The sequence below is a fragment of the Sesamum indicum genome, linkage group LG4, assembly GCF_026168435.1.
Source record: "Sesamum indicum cultivar Baizhima isolate 11 linkage group LG4, ASM2616843v1, whole genome shotgun sequence".
Taxonomy (NCBI): domain Eukaryota; kingdom Viridiplantae; phylum Streptophyta; class Magnoliopsida; order Lamiales; family Pedaliaceae; genus Sesamum; species Sesamum indicum.
In genome coordinates this window covers 8,278,396-8,291,176 of record NC_142660.1, presented here as the reverse complement: position 1 = coordinate 8,291,176, position 12,781 = coordinate 8,278,396, and the positions used below count along the sequence as shown (strand labels likewise).

Sequence of the window (12,781 nt, the reverse complement as noted above, 5' to 3'; positions counted from 1 at the left end):
ATCCTGGACTAAGTGTCTATGCTTAATAATTGAGATAGCGTTATGCCAAGTTTCTCGACATATGAACCTCCTTTCCTATTCGATCAACGACTGTGGCCACAAATTCATACAACGTGAACGCATCTCCAAGTTTGTAGTAGATACCTCAGTCATATACTGTCAAGGGACAGATCCTTTTTTTGGAACTCACTGTCCTCGCTGCATACTCCAACTGTACTGAATAAGGTAAAGGGATCACATGGTACGGTCCAGGAACACACTAGTGGAAACAATAAATGAAAACGCATAAAAATGAAAATTAAATGGAAAAGTTAAACAAATCGAAGGGGTGTACCTTTGGAGTTCCCAGGCGTTCAATGTACTAAAATAAAAACGAACATGGGGCTAATGTAATATCACCAAAACCAAAAAAAAAAAAAGGAAAAAATGATACCTTCATTTTTCACTATCACTTGAGGCTCCAATGTCGCAGCCCTCTAATTCGTCTGCACCATACTAGAGTCGGGATCTCTACAGCCTCTTTGCTAGAAGAGAAGAATGAAAGAATTGGTATGGCCGGGTAACGCGGCGGAAGCGTGAAACAAAAAATTATTTAAAACGAATCAAAGGGGTGCCCCCTTTGAAATTTTCGGGCGATCGGTGTTTGTCAAAAGCATAATAATGAATAAATAAACATGCTAGACAAGTGGCTAGAGGATGAAACAAAAAGCAGAGAAACAAAAAATTAAACTTTACCTTTTTGTTTCTATGGTTGAGCAGCAACGTGCATTGTTCTCTTTACAATTCTCCTGTTCCGTTCACTTTTGAATCCAAATTAGAACCCCTCTAATTTGTCCACACTACAGTAAGGAAGAGATATAGTTCTTTTTCTATTGCTAGATAGAAAAAAGAACAAAAAGAAAAATAACTCCAAACTAACACTATTGATTAGTGCTTTTGGAATGTTTTATGTTCTAAATTGAATTCAATTCAATATAGAATAGAAATGAGAATATTTTTGGAGAGAAAAGAGAGCAAATTTCGTGGCATAGGTTATTGGTTATAGATGATATGTGTGCAGTTTTGTATATTACATACAATTGAATTCAAAATTCAATAACTACCAAGTTTTCCTCCAAGACAACCTATACACACACATGCATATAAACTTCAATTGTTATGAAATAACCACTCCATTATCTTCATCATGGTGAGTAATTTCAACTCCTTCTTAACTTGCTCCAACCTCCCTCAAATGGGCTCGGACTTCAAGTATGAATCGGGTTGATTTAATTAAATTAAATTAAGCCCAACCAAAGTCCATTGGACAATAATTAATTAAATCAATTCTAGCCCAACTAAGTCTATAGATTTATTTGATCCAATTAAATAAATCTAAGCTCAAACTCTAATTAATTGATTGATCAATTAATTAAGTCAAACCAAATAAACTAATCTAATTAATTTAAAGGTGTTAAACCTAAAATTAATTAACTCTTAAGCAATTCATCAAATGGATTATTAAATAAATGATCCAATCATTTATATATATTCTACTTGAATTAATTTAATCCAACTAAATTAATTCGTTTCTTCTCCAATTAATTCAAAATTAATTCCACCAATTCCGTAGTGATTTGTGCGTGACTCTTTAGATTCACCCTCAGCTAGACTTGGACATTGTGTCCAACACAAATAATTAATTAAATCTAATTTAATTAATTATTTCTAATTAACCATTAATCAGAAATGCCCGTGACCATGGTGGTCGTCTAGCAATGGTCCATAACACTAGAGACTAGATGAATGTTGGCGTGAACATTTAGGCTCTCGAGTTCCATACAGGTACGGTCCTTTCGTCAACCATCTCTCGGCCTTAGTCTAGGGTATAAAATTGGGCGTGGGTTTTCATCTTGGACCAAACAACTATGTTGAATACTTGAGATGCTTTTACTCTATTGATCGACAAAAAAAATTATTTTCTCTTCGACCAATCACTATGGACATAGATTTAGAGAGTCTAAATAATTTCAAAGCGCATAGGAGATATATCCATCATATACTGATAGGGGACAGATTCTATCTTGAAATCCACCATCCTCAATACATAATCCAACTACGCTGGAAAAAAGCTTATAATAACCACATCGAAGACACAGTCATCTCTTGTTAGATCCAAGATATAACCATCATATGCATGCAACTGCCATGATTCCTCAAGTCCAAGGACTAATCCTGCACTATTGTAGTCGGGAATTCAAGTCATACCGACCAAGCCTCCAAAGCTTCCATATGATGATTCCCGCGAGTCAGTTCAATCAGCTAACAACTTTGTTAACTAATCCACTAAAATTGCATAGACATCCCATATTTGTCGTCGATGAAATACGGCACTTATCCAATGAATGCAATACTTAGTGCAAGTGTCTATAGGACTCTCGATGCCCAATCTCAAGGTCCTCGACTTGGAACGTTTCAGACCAACCCTCAAAAGTTTGTTTTGTAGCTGCCATCCAATCCGCAGCCCAACTACATGGGTTATTCAATTGGTCTGTGGGCATTTGTTGTAACTTTAAAACACCGTTTAACGTAAATAGTAAGCATAACAAACACATGGTGCCACAGATGAATGCTTACTACATTCATCAAGATAATATCACATTCATAAAGATTGCTAAATGGTTTCCAAAGCTGCCAATCCAATTGGCTTTCTAGCCACCATTTCTAGCAAAGAAGAGAAAAACGCACCTAATGCTAGAGAGAGAAGGGGCGGCCGAGTGCAAAAGAAAAAGAAGAGGGGATTTTTTTGTGTAATAATAATCATAATTATTTTCCAAGTAATTATATTTCATATAAATATACCTTCTTTGATAATTAAGAATTTTTCTAAATACGTTCTATTATCTACAAGGCATATTTCTCTTTATTCCAAATAAAGAGATCTCCGAAATGGCTAGAAGTGCGCTTTACAAAGATACAATTCGCTAGCCATTTATTCCGTTCCATGGAATTTTCAATGGACTTAAAATAATGGGCATGGCTATTTTTATGCGGGAATAGGTGATCAAAAGCCAATTAGATTGGTAGTTTTGAGAACCATTCAAGTAATCATTATTTAAGCGATGTTATCCCGACAGATATGGTAAGTATTCGTCTTTGGTTCATATATCTATTGTGCTTACCAAATTACATCAAGCACTGTTTTGACGTCACAACAGATAACCCATGCAGTTAGGCTGCGCATTGAATGGCGGCTATGAAACCAACTTCTGAGGGTTAGTCTGAAATGTTCCAAGTCAAAGACCTCGAAACTGAAAGCAACGCAAAATACGAGTGGATCGGCCCGGGAACGCGCAAGGGGAAGCAGTAATATAAAAGTACGTAAATTAAAAATGAAGCATAATAGAACTATAATTCGTATTAATACTAATGATCGTCTAGTCACTATGGCCTATCCTCTAAAAAAAAATGCATGGTGAGGGGTGAGCTGCCAACTCAGTAAGTATAGTTAATTAGTCTATAGATAGAGATGCAGTACGTAAAGTAAAATACAACCACACCATCAAATAAATATTCGTCATACAATAACAACAGATATAGAAGTAACACATACTCATTATCATATATTAGTCCACGACATCACATAAGACTTATCGTTTATATTCTTAGGGCCCTGCTTACCTAAGCTAGGGTACATCATTCAATGATTTTGTCGACCATCAAAATCTCAATCAATATCATATAATATACAACATAGAATACCCGTCAAATGTGATATTTCCACACCACTCCACTGTGTAGCAATACCAACACAGGATATTATAATGAATATAGTATCGCCACACCACCTCAGTGTATAGCTATCAGCACAGGATATTCCCACTACACGAGACTACACCGATACCCTCGTGCCTTGGCACCTAGCTTTATATCTTTTTTTCAATATTATATATCACGTCATCATTCACATTTTCATGACAGCCGACAACTTATTATCAATTAAATCATCTTAAACCATTGAATATGCCTCTGTTAGGTAAGCCATCTTTTCACCACAATTCAACAATATTTTCAGCATTTAATTTGATCCAATAATTATTTTTTCATTGATGGGTTATCACTCAATCCGTTCAACAATCAATATAATATAACACAATAATCCATCAATCTTTATTTTACACATAATCGCAAATAACGCATAACGAAAACTTCATAGAATAACGATATAACCCAACAAATAACCGACGATTAACGATCAAGTATATAATACAAGTACATACATATATCCATATATATCTATTTTCTTGCACTATAACCTCATATAAACATATAACGATAACTCCATATAACAACAAGACAATCCAGACAAATAAACAATGGTTCACGATCAAATATACAACACAAATATATAAATATACAAATATTTATATATATTATCCATACATATAAATCAAATAGACTATACTTACCTCAAATTCAAGTGGTTACATTAATAGAGGGAGCGGAGCAACTCAACTCTCTTTTTTATCCTCGCATCCTATAGTAGATTACTATATTCAGAATTAATACATTGTACGTATCATAAATTTTGAATAAAATATATTTAATTAATATTTCTATATTTTTCACCAATTTTTTAATATTCTTTTTATATCGAAATTCGACCCACCGTTCCATCCTCTTTTAAATAACTAGACTTTATAAGTTTTTCAAGTATATATTTAACTCATCTATTTGTTCACCAGAGTTTGTTTTATCAAACCCCTCGTATTATTATAACTACCATTTTCAATAAAATTTCTAGCTTAAATTATTATAAAAGTCTCATATTTTATTTCGATAGCTATAATATTTCTCAAATATTCTATCCTAATATTTCTTAAATACACTTTTCAAAGATTTCTATAAGTTTTCTATCAATTTCTCGTTGTTTTATAATTTTATTAAATAAGAAGATGTGTAATTATGCATTTGGTTAATAAACCCAATGGAATTGAATAAATTAACTATAATAATAATTAAATCTAACGAATCTAGTAATTTAATTAACCAATTATAATATTTTTAAATTAAATGGGATATTTGATTCAACCCTAGTTTAAATAGTCAAACTCATAAAATTTTCCTATTAAATATTATATTAGTCAATATAAATTACATTTAGTAAATGAATTAATTAAAAATATAATTTATAAAACTAATATAAATTAAAATATAAGATTTCCGTACCTATTTTCGTCGCAGCAGAATGTGTGTGTAAATATAAATGTGCGTGTGTGAGGATATGTACTCTATCTATTGAGATATATATATATATATATATATATATATAAACTATATAAGCTAATTGGGTGAGATTCTTTGGTTGAATTGAAGGGGAAGAACCTACAGTGATTTTGGATTTTGAGGACTTTGGAATTTGAATTGAAGTTTTTTAATACATAAATATATATATTTGTTAAGTGGGTTGAGGCGGTGAAGTGTGATAGCCCACATGCCATGTTCTCAATTCTCTCTCTATAAATTAAAAGAGGGCGTGCCAAGCGGCGTCGTTTTGAAGCAGTTAGGGCAACATTGACAGAAAGAAGAATTGGGGATTTCCTCGTTGGTTTCAGCTGCCCAAATTGGACAGACAGGAGGACACGTGGCAGTGTCTGGGGGCTCGACCTAGCAGCAGGCCGTTGGACGAGCTTTTTGGTCTGGGTTCCAGACAAAGGACAACCACCAATGGCGAACTTGAAGGGGAGGACAATGTTTGCCTTTTTGTCAGGATTTTTAATGAAGTTTCAGTCTTATTTTTGTTGTTTTCCTTGCTGCAAACTTGTAAAAGGAGATGATGGTTGTAATGGGAACGTTATGTTTTTTATGAATGAAGAATTCTTCTCCCTCATCTGCTCTCTTCTTCCATTTTCCCACCTCCCTTCCTGCATTTCCAGTTTTTTATTTCTGTTTCAAGCTGCACTCTTTACAAATTTTAATTGAAGTTTTTCAATACATAAATATATATATATGTATATGTTTAGTGGGTTGAGGTGTGATAGCCCACATGCCAGAGTTAATTATTTTTTTATTATAAAAAAAAAAATTATTTTATCATAATTATTTTTAAAAGAATAACAAAAACATGACGAGTCGCGATTTGAATCGTCATTAAATATTCAAAAAAATAGGCAAAATTTCCCAAGTCGGGAAACAAAATCCCGACTTCAAGTCGGGATTTTGAATCCCGACTTGGAGTCGGGATCTTAAAACCCGACTTCAAGTCGGGATCCTGAATCCCGACTTGAAGTCGGGATTTTGTTTCCCGACTTGGGAAATTTGCTTTTTTTTTTTTTTCGTTTAAATTATTATTATATAATTTAATTTATATATAATTAATTTTAACAATATACTAAAATCCAAAATTAATAAAATTAACATTGCATTAACTTAAAAAATTACAATTAAGGGTACAAATGTAATAGTTATTTATTTTGTACAATTGTAAAAAATTACATTAAAGATATACAATTACAAATATCAAAAATGTCCACCCGTTCCACAATGTCGTCTGTGGCGTTGACGTCGTGGTCTTCTAATTTCCTCGCCCACATTTTGAACTGGCTCATTTTGCACCTCATTTTCTTCACCAACAAACCGACTTGATGTTTCAGAACTTGACTCCACATTGTCACGATATGCACCAAATGATGGAAATGGAACTGGTGAAATATTATATCCTTGTGTATATGGTTGATTAAAACCAAGACCAAGGTCAAGAGAAAAATCTTGTGTTTGATTTGACATATATGGAGTCGATTGAAACCAATCACCTTGAGATGGTTGAGGCATATAATAATCTTGAGGCGGTTGAGGTACGTAATAATCTTGAGGTGGATATACTGTAGAAGGACCAGCTATATCCACCTCAATATCACGACGTTCAACTGAACCAGTTGACATTCGGCTAGAACTTCTTCTTTGCCTGTGGGATATTGTGGGAGCATCATCGGATGGAGAAGCAATTTGTTGTGGCTGTTGGGTTATAGCCTCCCTGATAATATGTAACCCATGTTCAAATCTATCCACCAATTGACTATATCCTTCGATATTTGGTGGTCTAGATCGACATAAAGTTTCAAGGGCATTCACCTCATTTGCCTGAAAAGTGTAGAAAAATAATTAGCCTTGTGTTGTTAAAAATATATATAAAATAAAACATGTAATATTATATAATAACGTACCACAACTTGCAACATAGGTGCTTCTCCAGGTTGGTACCCGCTTTCCACACGTCTATCAGTAGATGACGACACGAAATTTCTTGTTATGTTGTAGTACCACTCCCAATAACCTCGTTCTGTTTCCCTTCTATTAGAAATGAGTGGCCTATGTACAACCGTGTCATATCGTCTTTGCCATCTATTGATGTATTGTATGTGTTGCAGAGACCAATCTGCGCCCGTGTGATTTTTACGGGAAATCTGATGGAGGCTCATATCACGGGTATCCGTCGATTCTGGTACATTCTGCCTCATCCCGAATTGGCGAACAACTCGTCCGGAACGATGCATTTCAACTATTGCGTAGAATATTAACGGAACAGATGACCTCCACAACTGGGGGTTCAATTCATCGGCATAAGCCATAATGACATCCGAGTCCATGTCATACGGCTGTCATATGAACTGTAATAAAAACAAAGATGTAAATTAATATGAATTTAAGGAAACGGTATAAATATACGAATAATATTAAAATTTAGTTACCTGATCCGCCTGCATCTCATCCAAAATTTCTCGTATTACTCGTACAGTTCCCCGAACTGTAGTGGTGAAAGTGCACAATTCCAAGTAGCACCATATGGTGCTGCTGGAAGCCAGCGATTATTGTCCATTTGCACTTGGCCCATAAATAGTCGTTGGGCACCAAGTCCAGGACAAAGTGGCGTAATCCGTGACCACGCCCAAATCTACACGAACAATACAAATATGTGTTATTAATGAATATCAATAGCAAAAAAAAAAAAAAAAATGTGTAAGACTTTTTAAGTCAATTTTACCTGTAGCAATTGCAGCGCTCCACCAATTGCCGCTTTGCCTTTTGTGCTGGCATTGCACAATTCGCGATATAAAAATGCCAGCACAGCACTCCCCCAACTGTAGTTCCTCGCGGTTTCTATATCTTCTAATTTTGAAAATGAGACATAGTTACCTGAGGAATCTGGGCACATCAATCCCCCAAATAAAAGTAACGCAACGGCACGTGCGTACTGGACGACGACAGCCTGGGGAGTATTATAAGTAATTTCGACCGCCGCCAAATGAGATGTAATTGCCGATGTCTGTAATCTCGAGCCCTTCAACACATTTGCATCCGGGCTAAAGCCTATGTAAGTCAGGCAATATTCTTGCCATTGTTGTGTTGTGCGGTCGAAATCAATTCCAGTCACCGGCTCGCCGTCTATTGGGAGTGCCCAAATTATTTGTACATCTTGTAGGGTAATTGTGGCTTCCCCTACACGAAAATGGAAAGTGTGCGTCTCCGATCGCCACCTCTCCACTAATGCAGTGATGAGGTGTTGATTTAATTGAAGGCGTCCGCACCTATAAACTCCATAAAATCCTATTTGGTGTAGGATTTCTTGTACACGCTCGGACATATTATTTTGGTTAAAGTAGCTCCAAAAGGTACCATCCGCACGCCGTGAAATGAGTACGGCGTCTAGGTCACCATCTGGAATATCGTCAGACCTATGTTGGGCTTGTTGAGATAATACAGTACTATCACGAGGACCGTAGACTGATCGTCTATCCATTTGTGAGGAAAAAAAAATTGAAGACAAACTCACGGTACAAGATGAAGGTGGGTGAAAATTTGAAAATTTTTGCTGGTGGATGAAGTGAATTTCCACCCACCTTCATCCGTCCAATTTATAATGGTGGATGAGGGTGGGGGGAAATGTTAATTTTTAAAAAAAAAATTTTAAAAAAATTTAAAGGCTGGCCGCGGCCAGCCTTAATCAATGGCTGGCAGCGCCAGCCTTAATGAGGGCTGGCCGCTGCCAGCCCTCATTAAAGAGGGCTGGCCGCGCGGGCCAACCCTCCATTATGGAGGGCTGGCAGCGCCAGCCCTCATTAAAGGGGGCCAGCCCCCTTTAATATATATATATATATTATATGTACATATATATAGCTCTTTAAAGGCTGGTACGTACCAGCCTTTGAATCAGGCTGGTACGTACCAGCCTTTGAATCCTTTATAGGTCGCGACCTACCTGAATAAATGCATTACTACCCGCCTATATATATGCGTACATCCCTTGTGGTGTCTGTCATCTAGCATTGAGATTTTTCTTACAACATATTCATATCTTGTTCCTCATTTTTACGTAGAAACTTGCAACAAAATGGCTTCTTCATCTTCTCGCATTGAGATTTTTCTGTATTTTGGTGGTGAATTATCGAGCGATGGATGGTCTGTTACATATGATCAGACGCCCATTGCAGCAATGAGGATCCCCCGTTCATCCAGTTATGATCAATTTTTATCAAAAATCTACAAAAAAATTGGTGTTGATAGCTCCCGATTTTCGTTGAATGTTTCTGCAAAACATTCGTGCCAATACCTAGGGCGAATTAAGGAAACACTGATACCAATAAAGGATGACGATACATTGTCATTCTTTACTGATCCTACAGCTGGATTTCCACTAATGGAAATATTCGTCGAAACGGTGGAAATCCAGCACGATGATGCTCCACAAATTGGTCGAGGTTGGGGAGCTTTCGATTCCCGGCAGTTGGTGGATGACAACTCACAAATGAGTCAACAATGGGGGGAATACATGGCGATGTTATCGAGCCAAGGATTTCCGTCATCCTCCAACTATGAAAATTTCACTGGTACCTATAACTCTAATTTCGATGCAGGTACTTCTAACCCCGATTTTGGTGCAGGCACATCACATTATGATACAGATTGTTATACTTCGAATGTGGTGTCTGTCACACAAGGGCTCGATAATATTGAACTTAATTACACAGAGCCCACCCACTCACATACTCCATCCACCTCTCATTTTATACCAACTTCTGCACAACACATTGCTGAGCCAGAAGACCCTATTGCGGATAGCCTGGCTAATGAATCAGATGCAGCTTCCGAACCGGATGAAGTGGATTATCCAATTCCACCTGAGGATGGAAACGAAGATGTTGACATAAATGTTGTCGCCGAAAATGTTGCACAAGGTACGTCAACATCCTCTCAGCCGGTTACGGCACAACGAACTTCTCAGGAAACATTTTACCGCTCCATACCTTTTTTTGAACAAACATTCCCGGAGGTACCAGTGGATTCCATTGATGTACCGAACTTAAGGTATGCAAAATTTTATGACAAAAACGAAGGCAGACTTGATGTGGGAATGCTTTTCAAAAATAAAGAAGCTTTAATCGAGGCGGTGAAAGATCACTCAATACGATATGCCCGACGCGAGTATTGGGTACCTGAGAGTTCAAAGACCAAGTGGAAAGTATTGTGTAGGCATACCACCGAAGGTATATATATATATATATATTTTTTTTTGTCGTATATGTCTAAACATACAAAATTATTCGACTGATTCGTGTTTATTTTTTGCAGCTATGCGGTGTAGATGGGAGCTGCGAGGCATTTACAAACCAAAAATGGGAAGGTGGACAATAACAAAATACGGAGGGGACCATACATGTATATTGAATCAAATGTCCCTCGAACACGGTAATTTAGATAGAGTATATGTTGCTTCTTTATTGTTAGGACATGTAAAATGCAACCCGTCGTACGGAATCAAGCATGTCATCCAGACTGTGAAAGACCATACCGGATACGATATAGCATATCAAAAGGCATGGTACAGTTTGAAAATGGCACGTGAGATGGTTTATGGCACATGGGAGAGCTCCGTTCAAAAGCTACCCAAATACTTGGGAGCTCTCCAAAAATATAATCCAGGAACGATTGTTGAATGGCAACATAAAGCCCGCGACACATCATCCGGTGCATATGTGATAGGGTACGTATTCTGGGCGTTCAAGCCGTGCATTGAAGGGTTCCAACACTGTCGCAACCTTATCAGTGTAGATGGGACCCATCTATACACAAAGTACAAGCACAAGATGTTGATTGCTGCTGCCATGGATGGAAATCAACAGGTACTTCCTCTTGCTTTTGCTGTTGTCGATGAAGAATCACTTTTATCTTGGAAGTGGTTTCTTAGACAATTGAGCAGACACATTATACGAGGGCGACGGGGTATCTGCCTTATTTCTGACCGCCATGCTGGTATCACAAGAGCTGTACGTGAATGTCCGGATTTCGTGCCACCTAACGGCGTGCACCGATATTGCTTGCGGCACGTGTGTTCCAATTTCAACAGTAAATACAAAAATGTTGTGTTGAAGGATCTTTGTTGGAGAGCTGGCTCTGAATATCAGATCAGAAAATTCAATCGCACTATGGAGGAAATAAAGAAACAGTCCCTCGAGGCGTTTCAGTGGTTAGATAGGATCGACAAGAAAAAATGGACAGCATCACATGACGGTGGATGGCGATGCGGAATTCTGACGACAAATATGTCGGAATGCATAAATGGAGTATTGAAAGGGGCTCGCCGCCTACCGTTGACAGCAATTGCTGAGATGACGTTTCAGCGAAGTGTCCATTATTTCCGTGAGAGGTTAGCAAGAAGTACTGTAATGTTGACCAACAACCAACTGTGGACGGATTTTGCATATAAGATGTTCACACGTTGGCATCAAAATTCTGTTGAACATACCGTCACCAAATACCATCAGTTCCAACAGTCCGCCTCGGTTGTTACAAGACGTCACGGTGGACATGGAGTCAACACCCATGTTGTCAAAATTGCGAACCAAGAATGTTCTTGCGGCAAATGGACTCAATTTGGTATACCTTGCAGTCACGCTCAAAAGGTATGCGCTGCATTCATGATTAATGCTGCATCAATGGTGAAGGATTATTATGATATAATGACTTATAAGAATACATATTCTAAGTCATTTGAACCTGTACATTCCGAAGATTATTGGGATGTACCGGGATTTGAGTTGGTCCACGATCCTACTATTCGCATCTCTTCGCGCCCTGGTCGAAATCAAACAACACGTATTCACAACGAGATGGATTGGGCGCAAAGGCGTGCACGACAACAAGCACAACAAAGAAATTCTTCAACACAATCGGATGTGCCAGTACCGGGTAGCCATGATTAATTGTATATTTTTTTGTATTTTTTACAATTGTACAAAAATATACACTTTTACATTTATATATTTAATGTAATTTTTTACAATTATACAAAATAAATAACTATTACATTTGTACCCTTAATTGTAATTTTTTAAGTTAATGCAATGTTAATTTTATTAATTTTGGATTTTAGTATATTGTTAAAATTAATTATATATAAATTAAATTATATAATAATAATTTAAACGAAAAAAAAAAAAAAGCAAAATTGCCAAGTCGGGAAACAAAATCCCGACTTCAAGTCGGGATTTCGGATCCCGACTTGAAGTCGGGATTTTGTTTCCCGACTTGGGAAATTTTGCCTATTTTTTTGAATATTTAATGACGAGTCGCGATTTGAAATCGCGACTCGTCATGTTTTTGTTATTCTTTTAAAAATAATTTTAAATCGCGACTCGTCATGTTTTTGTTATTCTTTTAAAAATAATTATGATAAAATAATTTTTTTTTTTATAATAAAAAAATAATTAACTCCCACATGCCATGTGCTCAACTCTCTCTCTCTCTA

At 36.7% G+C, this 12,781-nt stretch overlaps 2 protein-coding genes across 3 annotated transcripts; one reads left to right on the top strand and one right to left on the bottom strand.

Annotated features, from left to right (window-relative positions):
- Window positions 1-6,383: 6,383 nt before the first annotated feature.
- LOC148788388 (uncharacterized) lies at window positions 6,384-8,957 on the bottom strand. 2 transcript variants are annotated; one of them, XM_088879908.1, is made up of 4 exons: window positions 8,021-8,957; window positions 7,728-7,930; window positions 7,203-7,646; window positions 6,384-7,119 (listed from the first exon to the last, which is right to left on the bottom strand). In XM_088879908.1, the coding sequence occupies exons 3-4, from the start codon at window positions 7,623-7,625 to the stop codon at window positions 6,499-6,501; spliced, it is 1,044 nt and encodes a 347-aa protein (XP_088736034.1). In that variant the 5' UTR covers window positions 7,626-7,646; window positions 7,728-7,930; window positions 8,021-8,957; the 3' UTR covers window positions 6,384-6,498. The 2 variants fall into 2 exon arrangements, with proteins under 2 accessions (XP_088736034.1, XP_088736035.1); XM_088879909.1 differs by lacking the exons at window positions 7,728-7,930; window positions 8,021-8,957 and having other exon boundaries at window positions 7,203-7,665.
- Window positions 8,958-10,375: 1,418 nt separating this feature from the next.
- LOC148788387 (uncharacterized) lies at window positions 10,376-12,368 on the top strand. The gene is made up of 2 exons (XM_088879481.1): window positions 10,376-10,520; window positions 10,606-12,368. Exons 1-2 carry the CDS (start codon window positions 10,388-10,390, stop codon window positions 12,234-12,236), a joined length of 1,764 nt encoding a protein of 587 aa, XP_088735607.1. The 5' UTR covers window positions 10,376-10,387; the 3' UTR covers window positions 12,237-12,368.
- Window positions 12,369-12,781: the final 413 nt, after the last annotated feature.

Coding starts and splice junctions, on each gene's coding strand:
- LOC148788387 (XM_088879481.1), top strand. CDS start 10,388: ATGCTTTTCAAAAATAAAGAAGCTTTAATCGAGGCGGTGAAAGATCAC. Junction 10,521..10,605: donor GTGTAGGCATACCACCGAAG/GTATATATATAT, acceptor TATTTTTTGCAG/CTATGCGGTGTAGATGGGAG.
- LOC148788388 (XM_088879908.1), bottom strand. CDS start 7,625: ATGGACTCGGATGTCATTATGGCTTATGCCGATGAATTGAACCCCCAG. Junction 7,120..7,202: donor CACCTATGTTGCAAGTTGTG/GTACGTTATTAT, acceptor TACACTTTTCAG/GCAAATGAGGTGAATGCCCT.